General features: G+C 38.7%; 1 protein-coding gene across 1 annotated transcript; it reads left to right on the forward strand.

Annotated features, from left to right (window-relative positions):
* Positions 1-2,706: 2,706 nt before the first annotated feature.
* On the forward strand, positions 2,707-3,558 carry LOC138893968 (uncharacterized). The gene is made up of 2 exons (XM_070178640.1): positions 2,707-2,856; positions 2,962-3,558. Exons 1-2 carry the CDS (start codon positions 2,707-2,709, stop codon positions 3,556-3,558), a joined length of 747 nt encoding a protein of 248 aa, XP_070034741.1.
* The last annotated feature ends 14,401 nt before the right edge of the window (positions 3,559-17,959 follow it).

A 17,959-nucleotide genomic window follows, 5' to 3' on the forward strand; every position in this document is an offset into this window, starting at 1 on the left:
AGTAACAACGACTGTGATTACCTTTTGATTACATGTCATTGGATTGATGAGGAGTGGATAATGCAAAAGCGCATAATTACTTATATAATAACTTCACGACACACAAGGTAGTTTATTCCTAGCACAGTTATGGATATTTGCATTAGTGATAAAATAATGTCGGTTTCAATGGATAATTCTACTAATAACACAAATGCTATAGACTTGCTTACCAATAAGCTAAATCCTGCATTTAGTAACATTTTTCATGTTAGATGTATTTGTTATATTTACCATTTAATTGTGGGTGATTGTATGAGAATTTTAAATATTCATATTGAAAAAGTTAAAATAACTCTTAACTGGCTTTTTCATTCTAAAAGTAGAAGTAGACCTAGAGAATATTTTAGAAGAAATGATGATTGTGGCCTAAGAGAAAGTTCAAGGTTCCTAAACCTTGTTCAACTAGATGGAATTACATGTATGAAAGTTTTCTTGTTGCATATGACTATAGAAACCCCATAGGAATGAGGATTGGGCTAATGTTAAAATGCTTGTTGTTGTTTTAGAAAAATATCATATTGTTACAAAAGAATTTTTGGGGCAATATTATCCTACTATTTCTAACTGTTTGGTTTATATTGCAGAACTTGCAAATTTATTTGCTCATTTTTCACAAGGTGGAAAAATTTATTAACTTGCTATTGATTCTATAAGAAGAAAGTTTTAAAAATATTTTTTCCCTATTCCCGCTATTTATGGTGTTGCTAATTTGTTAAATCCTTGTATGAAATTATGAGGTCCTCAATTTTGGTATGAAACTGTTTATAAGGGTTTATCCCTTGAACATGATGAGGAGCCTAAACTTTCGGAAGCAATAACCTCAATTAGAACAAACGCTTAAACTATTTATAATGCTTATCAAGTTACATTAAATCAGGCAAGACCAAATATTTCAACTCCTTCTTCTTCTTCTGATTCTCAATCTTCTAAAAGAACTGTGGGAGTAAGAGGACTTAGTGTTTGGGCGGGCTTTAAGGGTTCTTTTAGTTCTAGTAGTAATGATTTTTCACAACTAAATGAGCTTGAAGTTTATTTGTCGCAGAGGCTCGAGGAAGTGAATCTCGACGACACCTTTGATATTTTGTAATGGTGGAAGGACAAAGAAAAACACTTTTCGCTTCTTTCAAGGATGTCCAGAGACATTCTAACTATTCAAGCTTCAACAGTGGCATCAGAGAGCGCTTTCAGTCAAGTAAGACTTCAAATCGGTGATCATAGACAGTCTATGAGGGATAGACTTGAATAAGCAGTACTTTTCAGAGATTGAATCCGTTCAGAAAGAAGAAATTTTGGACTTGCTGAATGACAACCAGAGATAGACAAAGCTTTTGAAGAAATTCTAGCTGAACTTGCTGAGGATGCTGCTTCGTCCGACAATGAAAGCGGCGATGAACAAGCTTCTTTTCCGCCACCACCAACGGAACTTCCTCCGAACCTTGAAGGATTTATGGAGTTTGTAAGAGATAGCCATGGAAATTAATTGCAAGTTTTAAAAATATATTAAATATTATATTTGCAAGTTTGTTTTCCATCACAATAACTTGCAAATTAGGAGTTTAAATTTGAATTCAAAAATTAGTAAGTAACTTGTATTTTTGGCACTTCTTGATTAGTTTCTTTTTCTTCTCAATGATGGTATTAGCACCTTGTTGTGCTCATTGCACAGGGGGAGGAAGACTAAGAAAGATATTGCCATATTTTTTATTGCTATAATAAAATTACAAGGTATTGCTTTGAATGTTTTTTACAATATATTTGTCTCTAAATTTAAATTCAAAAATTAGTATGTAACTTGTATGTAATTTTCAAGTCAAACGGTCCCAATGACTATTTTTGAAATTTAGCTGTTGGACCAACGACCATAAACTGAAACCTTGCAAATAAGGAGTTTAAATTTGAATTCAAAAATTAGGTTACAATTCTACAATAAAATTACAAGGCATTGCCTTAGATATTTTTTAACATCTTTTTGTCTCTAAATTGTATTTAATTAAAGAATAACCAAATATTTTTATAGCCGTTGGGCCCATTTAGCCCGTGTGGACTGTGGGCCCGACCCGTTTATCCCGGGACCATGATCTAGTGGGCCTGGTCCCGGGCTGGTTCCTACAAAAAACACGTTTAGCCCTGGACCATTTGAATCGTTTATTTAGGGACCAAACCGAGACCGGGATTGTGGCCCGTTTGCGGCCCGACCCAACCCACTTGCCAGCCTTACCTCAAACAGAGCTCTAGAACTCAAGATATGCTGAAAACACTAAAATCCTCGGTTTGCTTATTTAAAACACTACCCAGGTAATTGGGGTTGGGGGCGGGTCGGGAGGTAAGGGAGGTAAAGGGAACAAGGGTGTCCACTGGTTGAGAATTGGGTCATGGAATATAGGTACATTGATGGGTAAGTCTATAGAGTTGGCAAAGATCCTCCAGAAGAGGAGGGTCAATATAGCGTGCGTCCAAGAGACAAGGTGGGTAGGGTCGAGGGCGAGGGATGCGGACAAGTATAAACTTTGATACTCAAGAGTCCAGAAGGGTAAGAATGGAGTGGGTATCTTGGTGGATAGGGAACTTAGAGAGTCTATGGTTGAGGTTAGATGAGTGAATGATAGATTGATAATTATTAAGTTGGTGGTTGGAGAGTGCACCCTAAACATCGTTAGCGCCTATATGCCACATGCGGGCCTAGATGAGGAGGTTAAACGGCGTTTCTGGGAGGGGTTGGATGAGATTGTGTACCAGGTTCCACCTGCTGAGAAGCTATTCATAGGAAGGGATTTCAATGGTCATATTGGGTCGACCGCAGGTGGTTATGGTGAGGTGCATGGAGGCTTCAGTTTTGGGGAGAGGAACGGAGGAGGTACCTCGTTGTTGGACTTCGCTAAGGCTTTTGGGTTGGTGATTGCGAACTCTACCTTTCCGAAGAGGGAGGAGCATTTGGTTACTTTTCAAAATGCGGTGGCGAAGACTCAGATTGACTATCTCCTCCTCAAGAGGTGTGACATAGGGTTGTGCAAGGATTGCAAGGTGATTCTAGGTGAGATACTTGCGACGCAACATGTGCTCTTGGTGATGGACGTTGGTATTATGTTGAAGAGGAGGAAAAAGTCTGCTCGAGGAAGACCGAGAATCAGGTGGGGAGCCTTAACTAAGGATAAAGCACAAGAGTTGGAGGGCCGGTTGTCTGCTATGGGAGCTTGGAGGAGCATTGGTGATGCGAGCACTATCTGGTCAACGACAGCAGACTGTATAAGGGAGGTTGCGAGAGAGGTGTTAGGGATCTCGACGGGCGTCACTGGCGGGCACAAAGGAGATTGGTGGTGGAATGAAGTGGTCCAGGGTAAAGTGGAAGCAAAGAAAGCAGCGTACCTGAAGTTAGTAGGGAGCATAGGTGAGGAGGAGAGGCGTGCGTGCATGAAGAGGTATAAGGTAGTTAGGAAGGAAGCTAAGTTGGCGGTCACGGAGGCTAAGACTGTAGCTTATGGTCATATGTATGAGGAACTGGGGGAAAATGGCGGGTAGAAGAAGCTATTCCGGCTGGACAACTTGAGAGAGAGCAAGGTTCGGGATTTGGACCAAGTGAGATGCATCAAGGATGACGATGGTAGAGTATTAATAGAAGATTCCCAGATTAAGAAGAGATGTTAGACATACTTTCATAAACTTCTGAATGAAGAAGGGGATCGGGATATCGTGCTAGGTGAATTGGAGCATTTCGAGAGTCACCGTGACTTTGGGTACTGCAGGCGCATCAAGGTGGAGGAGGTCGTGGGAGCTATGAGTAAGATGAGTAGGGGCAGAGCGATAGGGACTGACGAGATTTTAGCGAAATTTTGGAAGTGTGTGGGGAGAGCAGGTTTGGAGTGGTTGACTGGGTTGTTCAAGGTTATATTTAAGGCGAAGAGGATGCCGGATGAGTGGAGGTGGAGTACGGTGGTTCCATTGTATAAGAACAAAGTGATATCCAGAGTTGTAACAATTATAGGGGTATCAAATTAATGAGTCATACCATGAAAGTGTGGGAGAGGGTGGTTGAAGCGAGGGTGAGGATGTCGGTGTCTGTTTACGACAACCAGTTTAGGTTCATGCTGGGTCGTTCTACTACAGAAGCTATACACCTTGTTAGGCGGTTGATGGAACAGTACAGAGATAGGAAGAAGGACCCGCACATGGTTTTTATTGACCTAGAGAAAACATATGACAAGGTTCCTAGGGAAGTTCTCTGGAGATGCTTGGAGGTGAAAGGTGTGTCGGTTCCTTACATTATGACGATTAAGGACATGTATTATGGGGATAAGACATGGGTAAGGAAAGTAGGATGTGACTCTGAGCATTTTCTGGTTGTTATGGGGCTACATCAAGGCTCTGCGCTCAGTCCGTTCTTATTTGCCCTTGTGTTGGACGCGTTAACACACCATATTCAAGGGGAGGTGCCATGGTGCATGCTATTCGCCGATGACATAGTTTTGATTGATGAAACGCGAGCTGGTGTTAATGAGAGGCTGGAGGTTTGGAGACATGCTCTTGAGTCTAAGGGTTTCAAGTTGAGCAGCACGAAGACGGAATACCTGGATTGTAAGTTCAGCGCTGAGCCGGGGGAAGTGGACATGGATGTGAGGCTTGACTCACAGGTCATCCCAAGTAGAGGCATCTTCAAGTACCTTGGGTCGGTGATCTAGGGGGAGGGGAGATCGATGAGGATGTCACACACCGTATCGGGGTAGGATGGATCAAGTGGAGGTTAGCATCTGGAGTCTTGTGTAATAAGAAAGTGCCACCGATACTCAAAGGTAAGTTCTATAAAGCGGTGGTTAGACCGGCCATGATGTACGAGGCTGGGTGTTGGGCTGTTAAGAACTCACATATCTAGAAGATGAGAGTAGCAGAAATGAGGAGGTTGAGGTGGATGTGAGGGCACACTAGGATGGATAAGATCAGGAATGTTGATATTCGGGAGAAGGTGTGCGTGGCTCCCATTGATGACAAGATGCGGGAAGCGAGGCTCAGATGGTTCGACATGTATAGAGGAGGACCCAGATGCCCCGGTAAGGAGGTGTGAGCGGCTGGTTGTGGAGGGAACGAGAAGAGGTAGAGGGCGGCCGAAGAAGTATTGGGGAGAGGTGATTAGGTAGGACATGGCGAGGCTTCAGATTTCCGAGGACATAACACTTGATAGGAAGATGTGGAGGTCGAGTATTAGGGTTATAGGTTAGAAGGTAGTTGAGTCTTGCCTTATTTCGCACCTTTGTGAGACTAGTCTGGTAGGGGTTTTGTCTAAGCTAGCTAGTGGCAATGTTGTGTCTTACTATTTTGCGTTTCAGTGTCGGACCTATTTACTAGCTATGGTTTTTGTTTTTGCTTTTTTTCGTTTTTGCTTTGCATCTTTCTTCTGGATTTCATGTTGTTCCTATTTTTCCTATGATTTCTGTGGTGATACTGATATTGTCTTATTTTGTATTTTAGTCCTCTTGAGCCGATGGTCTTTCGGAAACATCCTCTCTACCTCTTCGGGGTAGGAGTAAGGTCTGCGTACACACTACCCTCCCCAGACCCCACTAGTGGGATTTCACTAGGTTGTTGTTGTTGTTGTTGTTGATTTCGTAGGACACCTTTGCATTCGGGAATAGCAATTTTTTGCTTTGACCATTCAACCAAAATTCCTCCTTCACATTCGCGGGACCTTCCTCGCATTCGCGAAGAACAAAAGTTCGCACAAAAAGCAAGCAATCTTTCCTGACGCGAAAATGGGCATAACTCTCTTATACGACCTCGGAATTCGATGATTCTTGTTGCTATGGTTCTGTAATTACGATAGAGATCTAATGGTTCAATAAAATCACAAATAAAAGGTCTTTTCTCATTGTGGTACCCTTTATGCCAAAATAGACAACACCGAAACATCAAATAAGAGCACGATACAATCCAAACTCATCTGAAACTACCCCTTAACACACCCGAGGTCTCCGGGACCCCGTCCAAACATACCAACTAGTACCCATGCCTTAACCAAACTTATACAAAGGATCGAAATACCACAAATAATATCAAAACCATGAATCGACAATCAAAATCCTTCTTTTAACTTTCAAACCTTCAAACTTCGTCGAACACATCTAAATCACACATAGACATTCCCGATCATGACCAAACTTCACACACAAGTTTCAATCAATAAAGTGATCCTATCCAAGGTCCCAAAACACCATCCATAATCCTATAACACTAAAGTCTACTCTAAGTCAATCAAAGCTAATTCAAAACCTTCCAAAATGTAAACTTTCAATAATAAGCGCCGAATCACTCCCGGACCATCTGATACTCAACCTGGACATACGCCCAAGTCCGAAATTACCTTACAAAAATATAAAAACCTTCAAAACCCGATTCCGAGTTCATTTAGTCAAAAGTCAAACCTTGGTCAACTCTTCCAACTTAAAACTTCCCAATTGAGAATTATTCTTCCAAATCAACTACGAACTTCTCATAAATAAAAAGAAACAACACGTACAAGTCATAATAGATATAATGAATCTACTGTTGCGGTCAAATGCACACGTAAGTATACGCTGTCGTCAAGTAATAAAGTGACTAGAAGTCGGATGTCGAACCCACGGGGACTTGTGATTAACTATTAACTAAATTAGACTATCCTAATTATCTAAACAAGAAGTAAACCTAGAAGTATTTGATATTAAACTAATTAAAATAAAAAAAAAAACAAATAAACAACTCTGAATAAAGGAAGAATAGATTTTTATGTATCAATGTAATGAAAAGAATCTAGGGTTATGGGCTATCTAACATTCCTATTGTATTCTTCAATTGAATTGACTAACTGATTCATCTAGCTCATTGGTTAACAGGGTTAATATTGCTCATAAGAATCTGTCGAGTTCTTACTCCTATTCAAACTAACCTAACGCCTATATGTCTATGGAGTTAGAACTAGCAAAAATGCATTTATAATTCCTATACATCAACCAAGCAAGGCAATTAGGTATATGTCTATCCTAACCACGAATCTGTTCCCCGATGCCCAGGTTCAAGAACTTGCTCTACTCAATCCTATGTGCAATCTAGAATTCTCACTTTCGAGTTTAATTTTAGATTCACAGATAGTATTCAATTGGCGATCAAGCAATAAAATAATTAAGTGCAGGATTGAATAAATAAACTAATACGACAAATCAAGAAATCAAAATCAATATTCATGAAAGAACCACAATCCTAGAACGTGAAGTTTAGCTCCACATAGACATGGTAGCCAAAAAATAAATCATACAAAGAAACATAAAAATTACTAAGTTTGGTAGAAGAAAGATGAAACCCGGCCTCCACGGCGGCTCTGCGCTCTCCCCTTGTCAAAAGTTGCTCTAAAAAATATCCTCTCCTCCAAAATAGGTTTAGGACTCCTTTTATTTGGGTTGAGGGCGTGTAGGGCCGAAATAACCTTGTCCCGAGAGAACTAGGAAAAGTCCAGCACATAGGGTCCAGGCCAGCGCGAGGCGGTGGCCCTGACGCTAAAACTAGTATGTTATTTCATCTTCAATTCCAATTGCTTTCTTTGATTGTAATTCCCTTTTTTTTGTCTTGCACTTGGGGGACAAACACCAAAGGGTGTCCCCCCTTTGTCTCATCCCTTTTTATTATTTTATTTTCCTTTCTCTTTCTTCTGCATATTATTCAATTTTTGCTCCAAATCTTTTCATCTTCACACCGCTTTATTCCTACACAATTAAAATATAATATTAGGCATAAAGTAATAGAATTAACACTCAAAAGACTATTAAAAGTACTAAAAAGTGAGTCAATAATAGTTAAATATATGTATTTTTTAGCCGAACATCACCACCCCGCACTTAAGCGTTGCTCGTCCTCGAGTCAACCAATAATTCACACTATTCTTGAGCACTTTACATTTACACATTTGAAGCACACTAAACCAATGACCGTGGTTGATAGCAACAATTAAACTGAAGTATATGCAATTACTTACACTTCCCTTTACATATGTCATTCTTAAAAAATATACACAACAAAGTCAACACGCTTATAACAATTCTATCCTTAAAAATCGACTCAATGTTACAATGCATTCATGGCTTGAACACTCAACATCGTCGAGAAGCCTGATAACGTTACCTATCCCTCGTGAAACCATGTGCCCACACAACAAAATCAAACAGAGTAAAAAGAATCCACACATACGAATCTCATGCTCAAATATATTTTAAAGACTCATATATATCAAAGAAAGTTGCTCACTCTCACAAAGAAGTCACATGCAAACAAAAGGTACCTTATGCTTGCCCTTAATGTAAATCTCTACTAATGTAGGATCGCTCGATCTAAAATCAAGTAGGACTTTTCATGGTTGTAATGTGGGCTAATGGATAGGTAGGATATATTTTAGGAATAGTGACTCACCCTCCTAAGCACTTTAACACATCACAAAATTACTTTAAGCATATTTTCTTCAACACCACTTCAATTTCACAAACAATATCACCCCCAAAAATGTTCCCTTCTTCTTTAAGCACTACTTTAATTCACACCACTAACAAGAATAAGAAAACAATTTATTCATCTATATTTTTCCTTCTTTTTTTCCAAATTTTTCTCCTTTTTTTTTCTAACTATTCTTTTTTTTCTTTCTATTTTCAATTTTCACTAGTGGTGTATTATTTTACAAAATAAATGCACCTTTCTTCCTTTAATTGGTTCCACTCAAATGTCACCCCACACTTAGTCCCTTATTACTTTTTTTAGCTCTCATTTCACAATTAAAGTGCTTTAAGAGGTAAAAGGATCAAAACAATGTCAATTAAGAACAAAAGGGGTACAAGCTTGTAATGTGGGTGCCAAACAAAAGTCTATAGGCTCAAAAGGGTTAACTAGGGATAAATTTTATTTGTGATAAGCATTTGAGCTCAAAAAAATCAAAGAAAGCCTAAAATTAGTTTTCAAACCGAGCATTACCAAAAATTTCGGTTCAACTCACATGCAGGACAAGTTCTAGACACAAGTACAATATATAGACTACATAAAAACCTCACCACACATGGCACATGACTCACTAAGGACGGTCTCATTCCGACTCTCAGCTAATGCAAGTATCCACTGAGCCACAAGATATTAAACATTAAACATAAAGTAAACATAAGTCAAGAAAACGAGACGTAGGCGTCACAAGACATGCTATCTAATCAAACGAGGCATCATGATAATTTTAACACATAGGGAAGACACCAGACATGCCAAAGCCTGAATATGCTACTATCAAACAAGTCAAGAGCACTTAGGTATCTCATCTTTCTTTCATTTATTCCCTAAAGTCTAATCTACTCTAAAAATTTAAAAAATTACTACCCGGTTCAAGCTACATCCCATGAAAAAGAACCGAGGCACAAAAAAAAACCACGGAGGATTATTACTACCAAAAGAAAAATAAAATACATATTCTTGTATTTTTTCTTTTTTTTTTGCTAGAATTTAATCCCTCAAGAAAAGAGTCTAGGAGATCCATCGTCGGGAAAAGTCCAATGTTTTAATTTTTTTTTGTATTATTTTAATTTTAACATTAAGCACCTAAAATACTTATACTACTATAAAAACAAAAATATGAAACTAAAATCAAAAATAAGAAATTAACATACTAATATAATACTACTAATTATCCAAAGGAATTCTCTCACACCACACTTAAAAGAGTGTAGTGTTCCCAATGTATAAATAAAGCAAAAAATAATGAGAGTGGACAAGAAACTCCCTGAAAGGCCAAAGGCCGAAGCACAAGCAGCTCACGGGGTACTCAGACTCCTCCCAAGGATGGTCTTTTGTGCGGGCACCTCACACTTAGTTCCAACCATCTGGCTTACTTTTGCACACTTTCTATGGCTTTGCTTCCTATGCTCCAAATCCTACAAATAAAATAACACTACAAAGATAATAGAAAAAAAAATGAAAAAAAAATGAACAAAAATAAAGAAAGCAATAAAGCTGGGTTGCCTCCCAACAAGGACCTAATTTAATGTCGCGACACGACGCGAACTACTTTTTCCTCCACCTTGAACTTATGAATTGTATCCCTAACATGGCATCCAGTCTGTGGCTATGCTCTAGTGGTGGGGCTACAAAGATAACCGGGCCAAGTAATAAATTTTTCACTCTGCACTTCTTGGCCTTTAGATGAGGAATGTAATTTTTGCTTTTTGACACAAAATATTCAAGAATATAGGCACTCTCATCCTCACCCTTTGATTCCCTCATAGGCTCGGATGGCTCGATTACTATCTTACTATCTAAACATAATGTGGAAAAATCATTGGAATGAGGTCTAATGCACCCTAACTCATGAATTATACTACTATTTACATCCCCATATTTACTATACTAGAGTCTGCAAAAGTTATGTTATCTACTCTCTCACATGACTCTAGAGCACCCTTCTCAACATTGGTACTATCAAGGGAAATATAGTCTAATGATTGGTATTCTCGTTTTAGCTCCTCAATTTGGTCTAGAAGATTCTTTTCAGTTTCGCACAACTCATCATTAAATTATTGGGCGTAGCACACATCAACCTTTGAACTCAAATCTGCATGCAAGTTATGCACAACCAAGCCAAAATTATCAATTTTATGTGCAAGCTCATCTCTCTCCTTAGACCATTCATTCACAAACGTTGTTAGAAGACAATGTCGTTCCGCACATTCGCCTAATCGAGAATATCCATCCCAATACCAACCCTTACTCTCATATTCAAATTCAGATCTCTAAGAGGTGAGGCCATGACAAGCCCAAAAATACGGGTCATAAAAGTCTTCCGTCAACCAAGCATATTCATTAATAACCTTACCTTCATATATTTCATCCCCAGATGTCATGCTAAGAGAACAAGAAACACACTAAGAGAAAAATTAAATAGTTATAAAAATAAAATATTTTCAAAAAGAGAAAAAAAATAATACTTATAAAGATAAAAGTAAAAGTCTAATCTAGAAAAATAGTTAATTTCTAAGTCCCCGGCAACGGCGCCAAAAACTTGTTGCGGCCAAACGCACAAACAAGTATACGAGGTCGTCAAGTAATAAAGTGACTAGAAGTTGAATGTCAAACCCATGAGGACTTGTGATTAACTATTAACTAAATTAGACTATCCTAATTATCTAAACAAGAATTAAACCAAGAAGTATTTGATTCTAAACTAATTAAAATAAAAAGAAAACAAATAATGAACTCCGAACAAAGGAAGAATAGATTTTTATATATCAATGTAATGAAAACGATCTAGGGTTATGGGCTATCTAACATTCCTATTGTAATCTTCAATTGAATTGACTAACTAATTCATCTAGCTTATTGGTTGACAGGGTTAATATTGCTCATAAGAATCTGTCAAGTTATTACTCGCCTATTCAAGCTAACCTAACGCCTATATGTCTATGGAGTTAGAACTAGCAAGAACACATTTATAATTGATGTACATCAATCAAGCAAGGCCATTAGGTATATGTCTATCCTAACCGCGAATACGTTCCTCGATGCCCAGGTTTAAGAAATTGCTCTACTCAATCGTATGTGCAATCTAGAATTCTCACTTTCAAGTTCAATTCTAGATTCGTAGATTGTATTAAATTGGTGATCAAGCAATCAAATAATTAAGTGCAGGATTGAATAAATAAGCTAATATAACAAATCAAGAAATCAAAATCAATATTCGAATAACAATATTCATGAAAGAACCACAATCCTAAAACGTGAAGTTTAGCTCCACATAGACATGGTAGCCAAAAAACAAATCATACAAAGAAACATAAAAATTACTAAGTGTTTGGTAGAAGAAAGATGAAACCTGGCCTCCACGACGGCTCTCTGCTCTCCCCTTATCAAAAGTTGCTCTAAAAAATGTGCTCTCCTCCAAAGTAGGGTTAGGATCCGTTTTATATGAGTTGAGGGAGTGTAGGGCCGAAATAACCTTGTTCCGAGCATACTAGGAAAAGTCCCGCATGCAGGGTCTAGGCCAGCGCGAGGCGCTGGCCCTGACGCTAAAACCAATACGTTATTTCATCTTCAATTCCAATTGCTTTCTTTGATTGTAATTCCCTTTTCTTTTGTCTTGCACTTGGGGGGACAAACACCAAAGGATGTCCCCCCTTGTCTCATCCCTTTTTATTATTTTATTTTCCTTTCTTTTTCTTTCGCATTTTACTCAATATTTACTCCAAATCATTTCATCTTAACACCGTTTTATTCCTACACAGTTAAAATATAATATTAGGCATAAAGTAATATAATTAACACGCAAAAGACTATTAAAAGTACTAGAATGTGAGACAACAATAGTTAAATTTATGCATTTTTTAGCCGAACATCACCTATTCAAGGTCTCAAATTGCCGAATGACATGCTAGAGCTTGAAACAGCCGGTCGGGTTGTTACAGTGCAACCCGATCCCAAACAATATAAATTAAATGTATAAACTATCAACCAACTACGGCGTATCTCAAAATAAAATACAATAAGAGAATTACATAATTAAAGACATAAGGCGGATAAAAGTAGCTATCTAACAACACACAAAGTAATAAAGCATGTAAGACATTCAATAAATAAAAGCACGAATACATGGAAAACAAAGAGCAAGTTGAGGCGTGTAACGAATAAAGGCATGCATATAACAAGAAAGGAACAATTAACAATTAAAGCATTTAACAAATAATAACATGGATTAAATAAAGGCTTAAAATAATTGAAGACAACAAATAAATATCCCAACCTGAATTCTTAACCCATAACTACACATATACACTCGTTACCTTGCATATAAATCATCCCCACATATAAATCGTGTAGCAAATAAACCAATCAAGTACTAATTCCCTTAAGTCAAGGTTAACATGACACATACCTCTTTCCGTAACCAAATCAATAATCAACCACGGCTTTTCATTTAGAATTAGCCTCCAAACCAATCAAATCTAGCCAAATATAGTTCAAACAATTCAAAATAAGCTTTAGAAATCACCCACAAGGGAAAAAGATTCAATCTTTGATGAAATTGGAAAAAGTCAACAAATGTCAATCCCGTGCCCGCTTGGTCAAAACCCGAAATTCGGACCAAAACCTGATTACCCATTTAACCCCTAGCCCGGTTATGTGAGTTGTTTCGAAATCCAACCTCAATTTGAGGTCTAAATCTCAATTTTATAAAATCCCTAAATTCAACCCAAAACCCCTAATTTCTACCATAAAATTCATAGATTTAAGGTTAAAAATCAATGGGTGCTTATGAGAATACATTAAAACTAGTTAAAAATCATTAACCAATGAAGCTGGGATGAAAATCTCTTAAAAGTTCTCTCTAGTCCGAGCTCTAGTTTTCAAAAATGGCGAAGAATGATCTATTCCCGACTTTCAGCTTTCATTTATCGGGGCGTCAGGTTTTCTTCGCATTCGCGAAGCACACAGGCCATATGACCTTCGCATTCGTGAAGCCTTCATCGCGTTCGTGAAGGCTTTTCCCCAGCCCAGCTTTCGCGTTCGCGACCTAGGGATCGTTATCACGACCCAAAATCCCTCCTTAGGAGTCGTGATGGCACCTAGTCTCCAAACTAGGTAAGCCGGTATCTCAACATTGTTTAAAATAATTAAGGCACGAAATAACGAAAATGGAGTTTAACATAAAAGTGGAAACAAGAGTAATACAGGACGAAGTCGCAAACACTCAACATAATATCCCAGAACTAGGCGGTAAAGAGTTACAAGCTCTAACTGAATACACGAGATCAATCTCAACAACAAATACCGCCTGAAATACATAAAAATAGAAATAAAACAAGAGGGTGACTATGAGGCTTGCGAACACCATGAAAGGTATATCTTTAAGTCTCCGCCGCAAATCCCAAGCGGCTACCTAACGCCTGTTACGCTCCGAAGTACCTAGATCTGCACAAAAATGTACAGAAGTGTAGCATGAGTATACCACAATCGGTACCCAATAAATATTAAGACTAACCTCGGTGGAGTGATGACGAGGTATGAGTCAAGACACCTACTACACATAATAACCTGTGCAAAGTATTAATATAAAGCTAATAGAGGAACAATATCAATATAAAGCTAAACATGGAAAGAACAACAATATAACGCTAGCAAGGGAGAGTAGAAGCAACGAATAGCAACAAGGAGTAAACATGTGATAACGCAGCAAAGTAACTAGAACATAGTTAAAGTACCAGTGAAACCAATTAAGGAAAACAAATGACAACCAAATAATCAAACCATTCTCTTACAAGGTTTACAATGAGATTCACCCCGAGGTACCACACCTCATACTCACAAATCACGAGTCCTAATTCAATAAATCATACACACATGGCACCTCGTGCCCACATTATCAATCATAACTGCACGGACAACTCACGTGCCAATATGAAGTCGCCCGGCGTGGTCACATGCTCAATATCACAAACCACCCAGCGTGGTCACATGCTCAAAATCACAATCTGCCCGGCATGGTCAGAGGCTCAATATCACAAACTGCCTGACATGGTCACAGGCTATCAATCCGGCTATATCGCAAAGAAAGAAAATATATAAGAATGCATGTACATGGCCAATGATCATCAAATATCATACTCCTAGACTGGTATAAATGGCATGTTACGGTATATGCGTACTATCATAGCTCAAGTCAACAAGTAAATAATAGTGACACTGAGTAGCACAATGGAAGCAACATAACAAATAACGTAATATGTATGACACACACAAGGAAGTCATACCACCAAATGGATATCGTCAATAATACGCCCCCAGGTCATCACATATCATCCCTGATATAGTTCCCCTTGTCTCACCGCGTGCACAACAATATAGTAAATGCCCGCATTGTCCAACCACACATGCATTAACAATTATCCCATCTTGTCTTGTCACATGCACAAACCCAACATATGTAAATAGCACACCTTGTCTCGCCGTATGTGAAATATCAATAATAACAATAGCACAGAAAAAACCTCATGCAAACACCCCGATAATCTGCTCAATAGGTCCACATGTGCCAAAACACAACAACACAAAATAACAACTCGCACCACACGTGCCCATATACCACAACATTGCCGAAACCACAATATCAATACCACAACCACGTATTGCCCACGGCTCAACAACAACGAATTCCAATAATGGCAACAATAACATAAGAGTTCAAAAAATAAATCAACAAGAATTGCAACAACACATTGAAACAGACAAATAACCTCAACAAATGAAAGATATAACCTATAATAACAACTTCAATCAATGCATATAAGAATAAACTCAATAATAAAAGATATAACATTAAACAACAACTTCAATTAATTGTATATGAGTGACCTACAAGCCTAAACCAGTAAATTTCCACATATAAGCTAATGTACACAATCGTCACCTCATGTACACGCCTTTCACATAATTCAAATAGTGCAATTAACCCAAATCCTACGGGATAGTTCTCCCACACAAAGTTAGGCAAGATACTCACCTCAAAAAAGCTAAATCAATAGTCTAAGAAGCCCTTCCTGCGTGAAAAAACCTCCGGACGGCTCAAAACTCTCCAAAATAACTTAATATCATAACTAAAATCTATAGAAAACAATTCCGGATAATAAAGTTTCGAGCTTTAATGAAAACCAAAAAGTCAACCCAAAAAGTCAACCTCATGTCCGCACCTCGGAATCCAACAAAACTCATAAAATTCAAACACCCATTCCGATACGAGTCCAACCATACCAAAATCATCCAATTCCGACCTCAAATCTGCCTTCAATTTTAGAAAGGTTTTTACAAACATCCCTAATTTTTCCAATTCAAACCACTAATTAAATGATAAAAGCAAAGATGGAATCGTGAATAAAGGACAAATCCAAGTAAAAAACACTTACCCCGATCTAAACCATGGAAATCCCCTCCAAAATCGTCCAAAATCGAGCTCTCTAACTCAATAAGTGATAAAATAACAAAAGCCCTCGAAATAGAGTACTATATAGTCTGCCCAAGGGTTCCTCTTCGCGATCGCGAAGCACAAATCATAAGCTGCAAAAATTGCCTCTACGCGAATGCGGTCTGAAGCCCGCGTACGCGACCCCTCAGGTCAACTGGCCTACGTGAATGCGACCCCACTCATGTGAACGCGAAGGCCAATCCACTAGAGCCCCTCCAGCACTACTTCTATGCTATCGTGACACAAGGCACGCGAACACGATGACCATCTTCCCCAGAATCTGCGAACGTGACATCCAACTCACGAATGCGATGAGTAAATCCTCAGCTACCCAAAATACACTTCACGATCGCAAACATCCTTCCGCGAACGCGATGAACTGCAGACATCAGAAAAACCAACATCTCAAAAACATGAAGAAATGGCCCGTATCCCATTCGAAATACACCCGAGGCCCTTGGGATCCCGTCTAGACACATCAACCAATCTCAAAACATAATGGGGACCTACTCAAGACCTCAAATCACCCCAAACAGCATCAAAACTACGAATCACACCTCAATTCAAGTCTAATGAACTTTCCAATTTCAAAACTAACAACGAACAAGCCTAAACACCTCGGAATGGCCTCAAATTTTGCACACAGGTCATAGATGACACAACAGACCTACTCCAACTCCCGAAACCAAAATCCGATCGGTCAAACTTCTCAACATTCCAAACCTTCAACTTCCCAACTTTCGCCAAAAAACACCAAACCAACCTACGGACCTCCCAATCCTAATATAGACATATGCCTAAGTCGAAAAATACCATACGAAGCTATTGGAACCATAAAAACTCCATTCCAGAGTCGTCCTCATAAAAGTCAAAGTCTGGTCAACTCTTACAATTTAAGCTTCTAAAATAAAAACCACTCTCCCAAATCTATCCCAAACCACTCAAAAATCAAAGCCAACCACACACACAAGTCACAATACCTCATATGAAGCTACTCAAGATCTTAAACCACCGGACGAAATGCTAAAGCTAAAAGCGTCTGGTCGGGTCGTTACATTCTCCCCCTCTTAAACAAACGTTCGCCCTGGAACGTGCCAAGAACCATTCTGCAATCATCAAATCACTAAATAAACTCACCATACACATACTCACAGGTGATCCCACATCACCCCAATCCACATAAGCCCGACAATACCATCTCCATCGAAGATTATCACTTCAACCTTAACCAATAAGCCTCAAGCCAAATTTCAACATCCAAGCATCCCCCAAAGTCCCGATTTCCACACGTACACCCTGTATCAACCTCAACCGGCTGCAACAAATCTACGTATGCTTACACGGTATGACCAGACGATGCAACACATCACCCATATGCCCATAACAACAACTCTGACCACAATAGCTGCCCATAATCAACCCAACACCGGTAAATAACCTCATAACGACTAGAACCTTGTTTCGGACCTTCACAACACTATTAATGATATAAGAAACATGCGAAACTCATAACTACTCACCCAACCAACAAGCCACACCAAATGCCACCTGGGCACATACATCGCAACCTAAACCCAACAAGCACAACTCAAATATGACTGAATATGGAAAGAGAAATACATAAGAGAACTATCAAACAAGCCCGATATGTACAACTCCCATTGGTACCATACTACGAATCAATTTCACCCGGGGGAAACAATGCATACGAACTAATCACAAAAATCTCATCCTAATATAATTCCACCACGACACGTAGCCCGATTCAAACATACATATTCACAAAGAACACAAGGTTCCCATCTTCAACAAGGAATCATAAGTAAGATAAACATCTTGATAACTAAAAACCTTCTACTAACTCAATCCCGTAGAACAAAATCACAACACATACCAACTTTCCATACCTGTAAACACCTAAATCACAAG

This window comes from Nicotiana tomentosiformis, chromosome 6 (assembly GCF_000390325.3).
Source record: "Nicotiana tomentosiformis chromosome 6, ASM39032v3, whole genome shotgun sequence".
In the NCBI taxonomy this organism is placed as follows: domain Eukaryota; kingdom Viridiplantae; phylum Streptophyta; class Magnoliopsida; order Solanales; family Solanaceae; genus Nicotiana; species Nicotiana tomentosiformis.